General features: G+C 40.3%; 1 protein-coding gene across 1 annotated transcript; it reads left to right on the forward strand.

The window, feature by feature from the left end:
• Positions 1 to 2,267: 2,267 nt before the first annotated feature.
• LOC120881518 (THO complex subunit 2-like) lies at positions 2,268 to 7,067 on the forward strand. The gene is made up of 2 exons (XM_040265248.1): positions 2,268 to 6,560; positions 6,642 to 7,067. Exons 1-2 carry the CDS (start codon positions 2,289 to 2,291, stop codon positions 7,065 to 7,067), a joined length of 4,698 nt encoding a protein of 1,565 aa, XP_040121182.1. The 5' UTR covers positions 2,268 to 2,288.
• Positions 7,068 to 18,209: the final 11,142 nt, after the last annotated feature.

The raw sequence follows: 18,209 nt of genomic DNA on the forward strand, positions 1-18,209 counted from the left end.
ATTATCTTTCCTTATATCATTTATGTGTGGTTAAGAGCTTACAAGATTTAACAACATTAATCTATCTAATATGTTGCCCCCAAATCACATAGGACTCTCAAAACCAAAAGTAAAGTGTCTGGAGCATGGCCCAGATTCCCCTTCCAGGCAGAAACTCTCATTTTCCTAACCTCCAGGGCTGTGAGAGGCCTCCAGAGCTTTCACAGCAGTCTCTCCCCAAGAATTGCCCTTGAGTGAAAAGACCTGCTTTGCCCAATATTCTAAGCAATACACATCCAATGACTCTTAAATGTAGGAAGTTACAAAACTAACCTCTGATCCCCTTTCTCCACCACCCCCATACACTACTGGGCTGAGTATTCCAGTTTCAGAGCTCCCCATGTGATCAGCTGAGACTTCCTTTGCAACTGTTATCAGTTTAATTTCTCCCTCCACCCGACCCTGTTTCCTTCACTTCCTTGCAGGTGTTAGTTATAGGAGTTTCTCCAAAAATCCACCTGGATGCAATGGGATTCAACCTACAGTTGTTAATGTCAGGAGTCATCCTAGAAAGGAGACTCTGAAGATTTTGGAGTTGGGTCACCTACCAGTTTGCTGGTAGATTATGGGTACCCTGGCCTGCTAATGGTGAAACTGTTAACCTTTCAAGGTGGTAAACTTGGAGGGGAATAGGGACTATCCTAGGTATTATAAATTTCAGGAAGGAACAGTAATATTAAGAAAAGGGGAATCAAATGATTCATTCTAGTAATGCCTTTGTTGTGCCGTGCTTGCTCAGTTGCATAGTCATGTCCAACTCTGCAACTCCATGGACTGTAGCCTTCCAGGCACCTCTGTCTATGGGATTTTTTTCCTAGCAAGAATACTGGAGTGGGTTGCCATGCCCTGCTCCAGGGGATCTTCCCATCCAGGGACTGATCTGCATCTCTGTGTCTCCAGCATTGGCAGGCAGATTTTTTTTTTTTTTTTTTTTTTACCACCGTATCACCTTTAAAAGGTAGCAGAATATGTCACTCCAAAATACAACTGCACAAGTTCAGAGCATGCCACCCTAAAATATGCCACTTTGGTATATTGATTATTTTCAGCTGTGGGTACTCGAAAAACAGCAAATGCAGGAAGAGGCTTTCTCTGAACTCCCTTTTTTGCCTAAAGACAGATCCTCCAAAAGAGACTTGACTGTCATAGATCCCCTCCCTGGGAAGGAGAGAAGAATATTGTCAGACAAACATTGTCAGACTATCATACCTACCATCTAGTCTTCTAAAGGTCCACTCATCATCCTAAAAATTATTTTTATTCTTCCCTAAGAATCCCATATTCCCCTCCCCTTTCTAATAAGATGGTTGTTGTTTAGTCACTTAGTCATATCTGATTCTTTGCGACCCCACAGTATATAACCTTCCAGCCTCCTTCATTCTTGGGATTTCCCAGGCAAGAATAATGGGTACCCATTTCCTCCTCCAGGGATCCTCCTGGCCCACAGCCTGAATCTGCATCTCCTGCATTGGCAGACAGAGTCTTTACTGCTAAGCCACCAGGGAAACCAGTAAAGATGGTATTTAAGTCTAAAATTTAAGCTACCTTGGAAAATTACTCATTTTTCCCTGAGTATCTCCCATGTATACCATGAAGTATGCATGTTAAACTTTTGATTTTTTTTTTTTTTGAAATTTGACAGAATTTTTATTTCATAGTACCCTAATATTGATAAAAGTGAACAGGCAGTTGAGTTTTTCTTTTGTTAATCTGTCTTACTACAGAAGTCTCAGCAAAAATTCAAAAGGGTAAAGGGAAAATGAATATATTCTCCATACTCATTAGAGAATAATAATGAAAGCTGATGGTGATTAATAATTTAGGGAAAAATATGAAAGTTAGATGGTTTACTGGGTGGCTATATATATATTTGCCTCCTGCTGTGAAAGGGCAGAAAAACTTGCAGAGTTAATTCTAAAGGTAGTGGATCTCTGGACAAAGTTGCATTCTCCACTTCTGCCAGGCAACTCTACTTACTAACGTCAGAGTTTGTTGGTTAGGCAGCAGTGAGAGACCCCGAGATTTGTTATGGTGATATTTGAGTTTACACACTAAAAAACATGGCCTAGATTTTTTTTCTGGACAGTCTGGTTATTCATCAACGGCTCAGTTCTCCCCATTGAAAAATTTTCATTCCCCCTTAGCTTGAGCAGTCTCGGGAGCAATCGGCCTGCAGAGACCGGGACCGCCATGCTGCGGACCGGTGCCTGACAACTTCCGGTTCCGCCTCTGTTACTAGTGAGGGGAAGATGGCGGCCGCAACTGTGGTGATTCCTGTAGAGTGGATAAAGAACTGGGAGAAATCAGGGAGAGGCGAATTTTTACATTTATGCCGGATCCTCAGTGAAAATAAAAGCCACGATAGTTCAACTTACAGAGATTTCCAGAAAGCTCTTTATGAATTATCATACCACGTCATTAAAGGAAATCTAAAGCTTGAACAGGCATCTAATGTTCTTAGTGACATTAGTGAATTTCGTGAGGATATGCCCTCCATTCTTGCTGATGTATTCTGCATATTAGATATTGAGACAAATTGTTTAGAAGAAAAAAGCAAAGGAGACTATTTTACACAATTGGTATTAGCATGTTTGTATTTAGTTTCCGACACAGTTCTAAAGGAACGCTTGGATCCGGAAACATTGGAATCGTTAGGGCTTATCAAACAATCACAGCAATTTAATCAAAAGTCAGTTAAAATCAAGACGAAACTCTTTTATAAGCAGCAAAAATTTAATTTGCTAAGAGAAGAAAATGAAGGTTATGCCAAGCTGATTGCTGAATTGGGGCAAGATTTATCTGGAAATATTACTAGTGATTTAATCTTAGAAAATATAAAATCTTTAATAGGATGCTTTAATCTGGATCCCAATAGAGTTCTGGATGTCATTTTAGAAGTGTTTGAATGCAGGCCAGAACATGATGACTTCTTTATATCTTTATTGGAATCTTACATGAGTATGTGTGAACCGCAAACACTGTGTCATATTCTTGGGTTCAAATTCAAGTTTTATCAGGAACCGAATGGAGAGACTCCTTCATCTTTATACAGAGTTGCAGCAGTACTTCTACAATTTAACCTTATTGATTTAGATGATCTTTATGTACATCTTCTTCCAGCTGATAATTACATTATGGATGAACACAAACAAGAAATTGTAGAAGCTAAGCAGATCGTTAGAAAACTTACAATGGTTGTATTGTCTTCTGATAAAATTGACGAGCGAGAGAAAGAAACGGAAAGAGAGGAAAAAGTGGAGAAGCCACCCGACAACCAAAAACTTGGTTTGTTGGAAGCCTTGTTAAAGATTGGTGATTGGCAGCATGCGCAGAGCATTATGGATCAGATGCCGCCATACTATGCAGCTTCACATAAACTAATAGCCCTTGCTATTTGCAAGCTGATTCATATAACTATTGAGCCTCTCTACCGAAGAGTTGGTGTTCCTAAAGGCGCTAAAGGCTCACCTGTTAGTGCTTTGCAAAATAAGAGAGCACCAAAACAAGCAGAGAGCTTTGAAGATTTGAGGAGAGACGTCTTCAATATGTTCTGTTACCTTGGTCCCCACCTTTCTCACGATCCCATTTTATTCGCAAAAGTGGTGCGGATAGGCAAGTCGTTTATGAAGGAATTTCAGTCTGATGGAAGCAAACAAGAAGATAAAGAGAAAACGGAAGTTATCCTTAGCTGTTTGCTTAGCATTACTGACCAGGTATTACTTCCATCTCTTTCTTTGATGGACTGCAATGCTTGTATGTCTGAGGAACTATGGGGAATGTTTAAAATATTTCCATATCAGCATAGATATCGTCTGTATGGCCAGTGGAAGAATGAAACTTACAACAGGCATGCACTTTTAGTAAAAGTTAAAGCTCAAACAATAGACAGAGCCAAATATATCATGAAGCGTCTAACCAAGGAAAATGTGAAGCCTTCTGGAAGACAAATTGGGAAGCTGAGCCACAGCAATCCAACCATTTTGTTTGATTGTATCTTGTCACAAATACAGAAGTATGATAACTTGATAACACCTGTAGTAGATTCATTGAAATACCTCACTTCATTGAATTATGACATCTTGGCCTATTGTATCATTGAAGCTTTAGCTAATCCAGAAAAGGAGAAAATGAAACATGACGACACAACAATCTCAAGTTGGCTTCAGAGTCTGGCAAGTTTCTGTGGTGCAGTTTTTCGTAAATATCCAATCGATCTTGCTGGTCTTCTTCAGTATGTGACTAATCAGCTAAAGGCAGGCAAAAGTTTTGACCTGCTTATACTGAAAGAAGTGATACAAAAAATGGCAGGAATAGAAATTACAGAAGAAATGACAATGGAGCAACTAGAAGCCATGACTGGTGGAGAGCAACTAAAAGCTGAGGGTGGTTATTTTGGCCAGATAAGAAACACTAAAAAATCCTCCCAGAGATTAAAGGATGCACTATTAGACCATGATCTTGCTCTTCCTCTCTGCTTGCTTATGGCTCAGCAGAGGAATGGGATAATCTTTCAGGAAAGTGGAGAGAAACATTTAAAACTTGTGGGAAAACTCTATGATCAGTGCCATGATACCCTGGTACAGTTTGGTGGGTTTTTAGCATCTAATCTAAGCACAGAAGATTATATAAAGCAAGTGCCTTCAATTGATGTGCTCTGTAATGAACTTCACACACCTCATGATGCAGCATTTTTCCTGTCTAGGCCAATGTACGCACACCATATTTCGTCAAAGTATGATGAACTTAAAAAATCAGAGAAGGGAAGTAAACAGCAGCATAAAGTTCATAAGTACATCACATCATGTGAAATGGTGATGGCTCCTGTTCATGAAGCAGTGGTTTCCTTACACGTTTCCAAAGTCTGGGATGACATCAGTCCTCAATTCTGTGCCACATTCTGGTCATTGACAATGTATGACCTTGCAGTTCCACATACCAGCTATGAACGGGAAGTCAGTAAACTTAAAATCCAGATGAAAGCAATTGATGACAATCAGGAAATGCCTCCAAATAAAAAGAAAAAAGAGAAGGAGCGATGTACTGCCCTTCAGGACAAGCTTCTTGAAGAAGAAAAGAAACAGATGGAACATGTACAGCGAGTTCTGCAGAGACTGAAACTGGAAAAGGACAACTGGCTTTTAGCAAAATCTACCAAAAATGAGACCATCACAAAATTTCTACAGTTGTGTATATTTCCTCGATGTATTTTTTCAGCAATTGATGCTGTTTACTGTGCTCGTTTTGTTGAATTGGTACATCAACAGAAAACTCCAAATTTTTCCACACTTCTTTGCTATGATCGAGTTTTCTCTGATATAATTTACACAGTCGCAAGCTGTACTGAAAATGAAGCTAGTCGATATGGGAGATTCCTTTGCTGCATGTTAGAGACTGTGACCAGGTGGCACAGTGATAGAGCCACATATGAAAAGGAATGTGGAAATTATCCAGGATTCCTTACTATATTACGAGCAACTGGATTTGATGGTGGAAATAAAGCTGATCAATTAGACTATGAAAATTTTCGACATGTTGTACACAAATGGCATTACAAACTAACCAAGGCATCAGTACATTGCCTTGAAACAGGCGAATATACTCACATCAGGAATATCTTGATCGTGCTAACAAAAATACTTCCTTGGTACCCAAAAGTTTTGAATCTGGGTCAGGCTTTGGAAAGAAGAGTGCATAAAATCTGCCAAGAGGAAAAAGAGAAGAGGCCAGATCTATATGCATTGGCTATGGGCTACTCTGGGCAGTTGAAAAGTAGAAAGTCATACATGATACCTGAAAATGAGTTTCATCACAAAGACCCCCCTCTGAGGAATGCAGTTGCCAGTGTACAAAATGGGCTTGGTGGTGGGCCTTCTTCATCATCGATCACAAGTGTATCTAAGTTGGACAAAAGCAGTACCGAGGACACTGATAAATCGAGGGAGAGATCTCAGTGTCGTGTGAAAGCTGTTAATAAAGCTTCTAGTGCCACACCAAAAGGGAATCCAAGTAATGGAAATAGTGGCTCTAACAGCAGCAAAGCTGTTAAAGAAAATGACAAAGAGAAAGGAAAAGAGAAAGAAAAAGAGAAAAAAGAAAAGACTCCAGCTACTACTCCAGAGGCCCGAGTACTTGGTAAAGATAGTAAAGAAAAACCAAAGGAAGAACGGCCAAATAAAGATGAAAAAGCAAGAGAGATGAAGGAAAGAACATCTAAATCTGACAAAGAGAAAGAAAAATTCAAGAAGGAAGAAAAAGCTAAAGATGAGAGATTCAAGACCACTGTCCCGAATGTAGAATCAAAGTCAATTCAAGAAAAGGAAAGAGAGAAGGAGCTGTCCAGAGAACGAGATATAGCAAAGGAAATGAAATCAAAGGAAAATGTTAAAGGAGGAGAAAAAACACCAGTTTCTGGGTCCTTGAAATCACCTGTTCCCCGATCAGATATTGCAGAGCCTGAAAGGGAACAGAAACATCGCAAAATTGATACCCATCCTTCTCCATCACATTCCTCAAGAGTAAAGGTTGCAGCCATACTTCCCAAAGTTCCTCTGGGTTCTGAGAACTATGCCAGCTCACCTGTCATCTCCATTCATTGTCTACAGGACAGTCTCATCGAACTCAAGGAGTCTTCAGCAAAGCTCTACATTAATCATACTCCTCCACCACTGTCCAAGAATAAGGAGAGAGAAATGGACAAGAAAGATTTGGACAAGTCAAGGGAAAGATCCAGAGAAAGAGAAAAAAAAGATGAAAAGGACAGGAAAGAGCGGAAAAGGGATCACTCAAACAATGCCCGAGAAGGGCCACCGGACTTAACCAAGAGGCGCAAAGAGGAAAATGGAACAATGGGGCTTTCAAAACACAAAAGTGAAAGTCCATGTGAGTCTCCTTATCCAAATGAGAGAGACAAGGAAAAAAATAAGTCAAAATCTTCAGGCAAAGAAAAAGGCGGCAACTCATTTAAATCTGAAAAGATGGATAAAATCTCCTCTGGTGGCAAAAAGGGTGTGGACAGACCCCTAAGCTGAAGGTCTCCCAGAGGAGGATGCCAAAGCTCCATGCATCACTCTCAGAATGATATCTCCCATAATTGAGAGCTTCTGGTGCTTTAAATCAGAAGATGAATACACACCACCATCTTCTTGATGAGACATTCCAAAGTCACTGGTTTTCAGAACATTATTTTCACCTCCAGGCAGTTTCTTGCAAGGTCCTGGTGTATACAACTTTTACCTGAGATTTGCCATCCAGAAGCAGCATCTAATAAAAATTTCACTAATGGTTTTAAGTCATCCTTCTTTCTCAGAAAAGAGAGAACATCATGTCCTGGAACAAGTCCCTTAATTTTGTAGATAGGCTGTATTTGTGTGCTAACTTTTATGAGTTTTACAATATTAGTATGATTATATTGCTTGAGGATTTTGGTTTCTTGTAAAAATTTTAATTTCAGTTCCTGGGAAAGATCATCTTCATATGTTCTAACAGTGATATCAATTTTATCTTTTAATGTGTCCCTAAATGTGTCATCAAAATTTCCCTTGCCCAGTAATTATGACAGCTTCATGATTGAGACAGAGAAGGCAGTGGCAACCCACTCCAGTACTCTTTCTTGGAAAATCCCATGGATGGAGGAGCCTGGTGGGCTGCAGTCCATAGCGTCGCTAAGAGTCGGACACGACTCAGTGACTTCACTTTCACTTTGCTTGAGAAACAGTTCGAAAGTCATTGTTTGGCAAAGAAATATGCAGCTTCCTCCCTTCCAATCTGTCTACACCTTTTCTCTTGACCACCAGACAACAAAAACTACAGTCAAGAGACAAGATGATCTGGTCTGGGAAGTGCTGGACTTGTTAAGGGAGGGAAGAGAGTGTCATAGGACTTAGGAAACATACTATCAGGAACTGGTGGGTATAGTATTGACTCGGATGTGACACAGGACATAATATGCTGGCAAGGACCCAGGGAATCAGTGCCAGGAGGCTTGTGGGTTTTTAGAATCCTGGAAAAAAGGATGACCCTTACTAATTAGGCTAGAATTTCCAAACTGCCATGCAAACAGTAGAAAGAGTGATCAAAAGGCTTAGAGAAGTGTGAGTGCACAGGAATAGATATGTTATATAAGGTCCAAATGTTTAGCAGCTGACTAAGTTCTGTGGGAGGGCCCAGAGAACACAGTATTTACCAATATGATAAGAAATGCACCAGTGAGAAGAACCCCAGTATCACTGAATAACTTAGGGTCTTTCAGAAAAAGATCAGTGTTCATGGTAGGTTTCCTCATAGCAATAGGGTTGATAGGACCAGAAGATTAAAAAAAACAAAAAACAGGTGGTGGCATTTAACAGTCAGAAACAATGTGGGTATAATCATCATGATGGAATGGCACCAGGGGCCTTGATTAACAAACTGTGGAGATGATTAATGAAACATTCGTAACTTGTGCTGTGCTGTACTTAGACATTTAGTCATGTGAGACTTTTTGCAACCCCATGGACTGTAGCCTGCCAGGCTTCTCTGTCCATGGAGTTTCTCTAGGCAAGAATACTGGAGTGGGTTGTCATGCCCTCCTCCATGGGGTCATCCTGAACCAGGGATTGAGCCCAGGTCTCCCAAGGAGGCAGGCAGAATCTTTACCATCTGAGCCAACAGGGATATGCCAACAGAAACTATTCAATGTATACAATCTAAAGAAATCAAAGTTAAATGATCAGGAGCTTGAGGACGCTGTCCTAAGTTCATATTTATCTGCCATTTTCAAACTCAGCCAGTTTTCTGACCCAGAAGTCGCTGGCAAAAGTAGAGGCTGGGTCCCCATAAGGAAGTGCCCTGAATTGCTGCTGCAAGTAGACATGGTGATGATTCTTCTGGTTCTTTGTCAAAAGGACATGATGCTTTACATGGGTAAACTTATACTATAAGAAAGAGAAAATCCAGACATTGTAATGATTCTTGAACATGGGGTTTGAGTTAATATTAATACCGAGGAACCTCAAGTACCATTACAGCTCTTGTGTTAGAGTAGGGGCATAGAGGAGCCAAGTAATAAGTGGAGTCCTATCACAGGTCTGGTATACAGTAGGTCCCTTTTTCTATACACCCACCTATGGGTGATGTCACCAGTTCCCCAAATGTATAATTGGAATGGACGCACAAAGGAATTGTAATAACCCTAATACTAGACCTGTAGAATAACAGTTATTTAATTGGGAAGGTCAAGTGAAAGCTGCTGAAATTGCCCACATCTGCCAATACTTTAAGTTAACAAAGATAACAAGCTCAGGAAGAAAGGCAGAGATCAGTGCCACTCTAAAGACATAAAGGTAGCTGTGATGGGAAACAATTTCATGTGGAATTTCTGGTAAGCTCCACTAGAAAAATCATAACGAAGTCCTTCAGCATTTTGGAATAAGAGCATGCTATTTGCGGGAGGGAATCACCAATCTTCTCAAAACATTTCCAGGCTTACTACTGGGTCGGATAGAGTTAGGCTCTCTGACCATGGAATATCACATGACCACATGGTCCATCATTTATAAAAGGGCTGTCCATGATAAGCTGGTTTTTCTATTTTAAACCAACTTTGTTTTTTGGCTGAGCTGGGTCTTTGTTACTGCATGTGGGCTTTCTCTAGTTGTGGTGTGTGAGGGCTATTCTTCATTGCAGTGCATGGCCTTCTCATTGCTGCAGCTTTTCTTGTTGTGGGGCATAGGCTCTAGGTGCACGGGCTACAATAGTTGCAGCAGGCAGGCTCAGTAGTTGCAGCTCATGGGCTCTAGAGCACAGGCTTGGTAGTTGTGGCCCAAGCCTTAGTTGCCCTGAGGCATGTGGGTCTTCCCAGACCAGAGCTAGAACTCATGTCCCCTGCATAACAGGCAGATTCTTATCCACTGAGCCACCAGGGAAATCCAAGCTGGGTTTTCTTGAACTCAGAAAGTCATAAGAGTAAGAGTCCTGCAATATTCCATCATGAGCAGTGCTCTCTTATTAGAATGTTCATCCAGGATTCTGCACATGCAGGGCTGGGCAGCACAAATAACCTGCTTTAGCAGGTGGCCCTAGCTATCCAGGTGGTGCAGTGGTAAAGAATCCACCTGCCAATGCAGGAGATGCAAAAGATACAGATTCAATTCCTGGGTCAGAAAGATTCCCTGGAGTAGGAAATAGCAACCCATTCCAGTATTCTTGTCTGGGAAATTCCATGGACAGAGAAGCCTAGAGGGATACAGTCCACGGGGTCTCAAAGAATCTGACAGGACTGAGCATTCACAGACAAACAGCAGGTGACCCAGATCCATATGCATCTAAAACAGTTACATTCATGCCTCTCTCTCAGTTCACACCTACAGCATTTTGATTAGCTGATGAAGAAGGAAAAAGTCTTAGTTTGGTTTATCGGTGGGTAATCATTGGGAAGATACCCTAGAGAAGGGAAAGGCTACCCACTCCAGTATTCTGGCCTGGAGAATTCCAAGGACTAGACAGTCCATGGAGTCTCAAAGAGTCGGACACAACTGAGCAAGTTTCACTTTTCAATCTCTATGTTTAACCTGAAAGTGGACCAATGCTTACTATAGTCCCATTCAGTTGTGGCCATAAAAGCTGGTGACCAGTGAAAATTCTCTCAAGGACAGAGCTTCAGGCATCAACCCAGGACTTACTTTATATATGAAGGGAAATGGCCCAAATTAATGCTATATATGGACTATATATGGACTGTTGCTCAGCTAATGAACTCCTTATTGCCAAATTCAGACTAAAATTAAAGAAAGTAGGGAAAACCACTAGATCATTCAGCTTTGACCTAAATCAAATCCTTTACGATTACACAGTGGAAGTGAGAAATAGATTTAAGGGACTATTCTGATAGACAGAGTGCCTGATGAACTATGGACAGAGGTTCATGACATTGTACAGGAGAGAGGAATCAAGACCATCACCAAAAAAAGAAAGGCAAAAAAGCAAACTGGCAGTCTGAGGAGGCCTTACAAATAGCTGTGAAAAGAGAAGCAAAAAGCAAAGGAGAAAAGGAAAGATATACCTATTTGAATTCAGAGTTCCAAAGAATACCAAAGCCTTCCTCAGCGATCAGTGCAAAAAGATAGAGGAAAACAATAGAATGGGAAAGACTAGTGATCTCTTCAAGAAAATTAGAGATACCAAGGGAAAATTTCATGCGAAGATGGGCTCGATAAAGGACAGAAATGGTATGGACCTAACAGAAGCAGAAGATATTAAGAGGTGGCAAGAATACACAGAAGAACTATGCAAAAAAGATCTTCACAACCCAGATAATCACAATGGTGTGATCACTCACCTAGATCCAGACATGAATATGAAGTCAAGTGGGCCTTAGAAAGCATCACTATGAACAAAGCTAGTGGAAGTGATGGCATTCCAGTTGAGCTGTTTCAAATCCTAAAAGATGATGCTGTGAAAGTGCTGCACTCAACATGCCAGCAAATTTGGAAAACTCAGCAGTGGCCACAGGATTGGAAAAGGTCAGTTTTCATTCCAATCCCAAAGAAAGGCAATGCCAAAGAACGCACAAGCTACCACACAACTGCACTCATCTCATATGCTAGTAAAGAATGCTCATTATTCTCCAAGCCAGGCTTCAACAATATGTGAACTGTGAACTTCCAGATGTTCAAGCTGGATTTAGAAAAGGCAGAGGAATGAGAGATCAAATTGCCAACCTCTGCTGGATCATGGAAAAAGCAATAGAGTTCCCCAAAAACATCTACTTCTGCTTTATTGACTATGCCAAAGCCTTTGACTGTGTGGATCACAACAAACTGTGGAAAATTCTGAAAGAGATGGGAATACCAGACCACCTGACCTGCCTCTTGAGAAATCTGTATGCAGGTCAGGAAGCAACAGTTGGAACTGGACATGAAACAACAGACTGGTTCCAAATAGGAAAAGGAGTATATGAAGACTGCATACTGTCATCCTGCTTATTTATCTTCTATGCAGAGTACATCATGACAAACACTGGGCTGGATGAAGCACAAGCTGGAATCAAGATTACCAGGGAAATATCAATAACCTCAGATATGCAGATGACACCACCCTTATGGCACAAAGTGAAGAAGAACTAAAGAGTCTCTTGATGAAAGTGAAAGAGGAGAGTGAAAAAGTTGGCTTAAAACTCAACATTCAGAAAACTAAGATCATGGCATCTGGTCCCATAACTTCATGGCAAATCAATGGGGAAACAGTAGCAGACTTTTTTTGGTTGGGCAGGCTCCAAAATCACTGCAGATGGTGACTGCAGCCATGAAATTAAAAGATGCTTACTCCTTGGAAGGAAAGTTATGACCAACCTAGACAGCATATTAAAAAGCAGAGACATTACTTTGCCAACAAAGGTTCATCTAGTCAAGGCTATGGTTTTTCCAGTAGTCATGTATGGATGTGAGAGTTGGACTGTGAAGAAAGCTGAGCACTGAAGAATTGATGCTTTTGAACTGTGGTGTTGGAGAAGACTCTTGAGAGTCCCTTGGACTGCAAGGGGATCCAACCAGTCCATCCTAAAGGAGATCAGTCTTGAGTTCATTGGGAGGTCAGTTTGTTGGAAGGACTGATGTTGAAGATGAAACTTCAATACTTTGGCCACCTGATACAAAGAGCTGATTCATTGGAAAAGACTCTGATGCTGGGAGGGATTGGGGGCAGGAGGAGAAGGGGACAACAAAGGATGAGATGGTTGGATGGCATTGGTGTGGCTTCCTGATGAGAAATTGTAAGGAGAAAAATGGACACTTTGAGGGATCAGAGGTCTGAGGAAAAGGCCTGAAGATGGGCCTGTCATAGTGACAGGTCTGTGTATAACTTGTTACTGCCTGCCAGGGAGCATTTACCATGAAAGAGGCTCCAAACAGCTAGACAGACAGAATGACTCTCTGCTACTGGCAGACATGTGACAGCCAGCCTGCTACCAGCAACTGCAGTGCTGGCACAAAAAGAGCATGAACAGGGTATTCATGGTGTCAGGATAGAAACTAGGCATGGGTCCACCGAATGTCATGGCCTTGCCATGACTATGGCTGATCTATCTACCTATTGCTGTCAGATGTCCAACCAGACAGCAACAAAGACCAATACTAAGACTTGATATGGCACCATCTCTAAAGGATACCAACGGGATACTTGGTGGCAACTCAGTTATCTCCTGGAAAATGTAGCAATTTATCTTTACTAGAATCAGGATATTTTCTAGGTATCAGATTGAATTCTCCATTTATAGGACCTCAGCCATCTCCAATATTTACATAATGTTTGATTCACATACATGGTATTGTACCTGAGAATGTTTCAGACCAAGGACCACTTTAAAGCAAAAGCGATTTGGCAGAGGACTTATAACAAAAAAAATACACTATTCCTATAACAGACCATACCACTGAAAAGCTACCAGACCTTTAGAGTAATAGAACTGCCTTTTGAAGTTATAGCTGAAACCTAAGCTTGAAGATAATACTCTTCAAAGATGGGGTGTCATCCTCTAGGACATAGGACACGTCCTAAATTAGTGATCATTATACAGTGCTATGTCCCCAGGGGATAAAAGATGTGAAGATAGTGAGTAGCCCCTTTTACTATCAGTCCTACAGAGCCCTTTGAAGAATTTGTGCCTCTGACTCTATAATGACACACTTCGCAGGTCTAAAATTTCTGTTATCAAAGATGAATGCTTTTGCCAATAACATTTTTAAGCTCTGTTTTCAGTCAACTAGCACTTCAGATTCCTTGTGCCAAAAGGCCTGAAAACAAGTTACCATCCTGGCTGAGATAATGGACCATGATGATGACGAGTCTATGATACTGCCATTACATATTAGGGGAGGCAAAAATACCTCTGGCAGCCTGGAGATCCACCATTGTGTTTCTTGGTATTCCTTACCCAATTCTACTGTAAATTGTCAAGTACTGACATCAGAGTTTGAGGAGGGCATGGTGATCAGAGGATCAGAACTTTTAGGAATGAGGGCTTGGATTTCCTCATGACGTAAACCATCTGGACCAGGGGATATGTTATTTGAGATGGAAGGGAATCTAGAAGGGATAGTAAAGAAAGGAGATGAGTATCAGTTGTGTTCCCAAGACCAGCTTCAGTGGTGAGGGCTGTAGCTGTTTCCACCTAACCTCCCTCTTATACATCAATCCTGTCTGACTCTTGCAACCCCATGAACTTTAGCCCACCAGAGTCCTCTGTCCATGGAATTCTCCAGGCAAGAATACTGAAGTGGGTTGCCATTTCCTTCTCCAAGGGATTCCCTGACCTGGGAATCGAACCCAGGTCTCATGCATTGCAGGCAGACTCTTTACTGACTGAGCTATAAGGAAAGCCCATACATCAACCCAGAATCCTAGAAAAGATTATTTTAGATGGTGAGCTTATATGAAACAAGAGGATCTGAATTTTGCAAGTTCTGAACTATATTTGTGGATACTGCACTCTGAAATCCAGATCCCCATGTCAGGATCAATGCCCTCCTTTCTCTAGCTGTTATGAGTGTGGTTGATTTTGTTATAGAGCTAAGTTCTTTTCTAGGAATTGCCTCAACAGAAGGGAGCTGCACTGCCCAATGTTAGGACCTTTCCCCCCTGGCTACCCACATCTAGTGACTGCTCCATGTTGGCTGGTGATGGTGGTGGTATATTAAAAGTAAATTTGGGTGACCTCTGAAGAGCCATTCAAGATTCAGGGTTCCGTGTGGGATTTGCTGAGGCTCTCATGCAATCTTTTTCAACTTCTCCCTCTCTCCAACCCTGCTTCTGTTATTCCTTACTGATGCTAATCCAAGGTTAACTCTCTAATGAACTCCTGCATGAAAATCTGTCTCAATCTGTTTCTTGGAGAACCTAACCTAAGATACAGGATTCATGTTGCAAACTTGTTTAAGAACTAGTTTAAGACTTGGTTTATATCACCAGCTGTTTTCAAATTTACAAGGGTACCTGCAGCATCTAATGGTTTTTATTTTTTGCATTTCTTGACAGTATTTAAAACCCCAGACTTTGTACTATTTTAAAGGGTAGGAGTGGGGGTACTAGGGATACATGCTATAAAATCTTTTCTCCAACAAGGCCAGCATGGATCCTCCTCACGTCAATGCAAGACAGGAAATATGTAAAAGCAGCTCATGCTATCCCAATTCACTAAACAAAGTACAACTATTTTTACAACTTTTAAACACAGACACTAACTAGAAGTTAGTTCAAATGTAGCAATAAAATACAAGTATTTCCAGACTGAAACACAACAATGATGAAGACATTTAAAAAATGCCTTTTCTTTTGATAATCTACTCTATTTTTTAAACTTTGGATATTGGGACAAACCATCTGCTAACTGCGTAGACATAAAATTCTTACTACTGATATTTGAACTGTGTGGAACGTTTACTTGAGGAACTAATCTTTCAGGGATCAAAGAGTGAAGATAGATACTAAAGAGTGAAGGTAGAGAGGTTAGGTGGTTGAGGTCCTACGGGATAGTTCGTTCCTAAGTACATTTGTGCTTTAGTTTTACTAGTTCTTTGTCTTAAGAGAAGATCAGCAACAATGAAAACTGTAAGAAATCCACAAATGAACAGATTTCTCACCTTCCCATGTGGGAAGGGTGAGAATGGCTGGGAAAGCATACAAAACAAAGCTCTCTGGCTCGTTACCTACAGGTAACTGGGTTCAATCTTCTGGCAGGGTTTGTCCTATCCCAGGTTCCATCTGACCCCAAGGACTCCAGTAGACTTCATAATTCCCATATGGTTTTATCTTTCTCCACTTCCTAGAGCTCATATTCCTCAAACACAGAAGAATAAAATGTAACTACCATCAGTGGCCTGCCATTCAAATGAGCCTAGCCTAATTACTTGGAAATGTGTCTTCCTTTTCTTTCTGGACTGAAATTAATTTGAACTTGGTCAAACTATGTCAAGAAAAATTTTAAAAATAAATAAGTATAGTCCTACTGAGAAATAACTAACTATTGCATATACAAGAGAAGTTGAGTCCTTTCTTTTTACATTGGAATCTAAGTTTCATGGAAATTCTGAGACTCATTTTAAGGATTAAAATAAATTGGGAATTTTGCCAGTTCCATTTGTTGCTGTCTTCTTGTGCTAGGAAAAACTGCACGTTCTGAGGAAAGTCCATGCTGTTCCTATATCCTTGTTGCTAAGGTGATTGGGGAGGATGAAAACACACTGGCAACTCACTGTTAATTTGTTTACAAAAGAATATGAATGAGTTTCACCTCCTGCAGTAAGGAGCACTTTAGCTTCTGCCTAACTCTTTGAATCCAACTGTAGGGGGCAAGGTCATTCTCAACCAAACTGCTTGCAAATTAAGTAAAAACTCCTTCAGTTGTTGTTAAGATACAATTACTCTCAGCAGCCACGTATGCAATCTGTTAAATAGTCCCAATTAACTAACTATTTAGAGCACAAAGTGAAAAACAGAATATATGTGAAACTAAGTGGGAAAAGAGATCTTTCACTCTCCAAATTAAATGTACCTTGCTTTTCAAAGCAAGCACCTTCACCCCCAGTGTATCAAAATGGTTTGGCAAAACAGTGACTTGCAGGGTTTTGTGTGTGTGTGTGTGAATATGTAGAATAATACATTGTTATTTGTTCGAATAATCAGTTATTACTTTATATAACTGTGTGCTTTTGGACAGGGGTGGGGAATGGGACAGAGACAGTGGTGACTGTCTCAGTTTGTATAAATAATAAATAAGGAATTAAAATAATGACCATTGTTTTCCTGCTAATGGACTCTGTTTTAATGCTTTGTATACTTCCTCTCAAAGCCTAGGCTTATCTTTGATCATGGCTGCATCAGAAGCAAGACTAATCATGGATCACTGATTCTGCTTTCTGCAATAGCTGGTAAAAAGAATCTTAATGTGATGTAATAAATAAAATTCATACCATGCTACAGGAGAATATTATTTATGAGAGGTAATATAGTGAAATGGTTATGAACATAAACTCCAGTGCTCAACTGCCGAGGTGTACTACTTGCTATTTCATGATCTAGGGGCAAACGCCTTAACTCTATGTCCTGTTGCATCCTCTGTGAAACAGGAAAAATGAAAGTAACTGAATTATAAATGTTAATATAAATTAAATGGAGAGTGAACATTGTGATGGTATTTGTTATTTTTAATATATATGTAATATTTTGAATTCTTCAATTAGTATATAGAGAAAATTACCAAACACTTTGAATTCTAGAACTGGAAAGTGTTCTTCTTCATATGAGAAAACTGAAATTTTATATGGCTTTAATACAAATTTCTACCAAGACCTTTTGTTTCCCATCTCTTTAACTGTAAATTGACTTCTCAAATTATTTTATTTGCTAGAAGTTGAGCTAGAAGAAAGTACAGGAAACCCCTAAACCATTCAGGTATGACCTAAATCAAATCCCTTATCATTATACAGTGGAAGTGACAAATAGATTCAAGGGATTAGATCTGATAGACAGAGAGCCTGAAGAGGTTCGTGACATTGTACAAGGGGCAGTGATCAAGACCACGCCCAAGAGAAATAAATGCAAAAAGGCATAATTGTTGTCTGATGAGGCCTTACAAATAGCTGAGAAAAGAAGAGAAGTTAAAGGCAGGAGAAAAGGAAAGATATACTCTTTTTGAATGCAGAGTTCCAAAGACTAGCAAGGAGAGATAAGAAAGACTTCCTCAGTGATCAATGCAAAGAAATAAAGGAAAATGATAGACTGGAAAAGACTAGAGAGTGCTTCAAGAAAATTAGAGATACCAAGGGAACATTTCATGAAAAGATGAGTACAATAAAGGACAGAAATGGTATGGACCTAAAGAAATAGAAGATATTAAGAAGAGGTGGCAAGAATACACAGAACTGTACAAAAAAGATCTTCATGACCAAGATAACCAGAATGGTGGGATCACTCACCTAGAGCCAGACATCCTGGAATGTGAAGTCAAGTGGGCCTCAGGAAGCATCACTATAAACAAAGCTAGTAGAGGTGATGGAACTCCAGTTGAGCTATTTCAAATCCTAAAAGATGATGCTGTGAAAGTGTTGCACTCAATATGCCAGCATATTTAGAAAACTCAGCAGTGGCCTGGACTAGAAAAGGTAAGTTTTCATTTCAATCTCAAAGAAAGGCAATGCCAA

The sequence above is a fragment of the Oryx dammah genome, unplaced genomic scaffold (assembly GCF_014754425.2).
Source record: "Oryx dammah isolate SB20612 unplaced genomic scaffold, SCBI_Odam_1.1 HiC_scaffold_2, whole genome shotgun sequence".
Classification (NCBI taxonomy): domain Eukaryota; kingdom Metazoa; phylum Chordata; class Mammalia; order Artiodactyla; family Bovidae; genus Oryx; species Oryx dammah.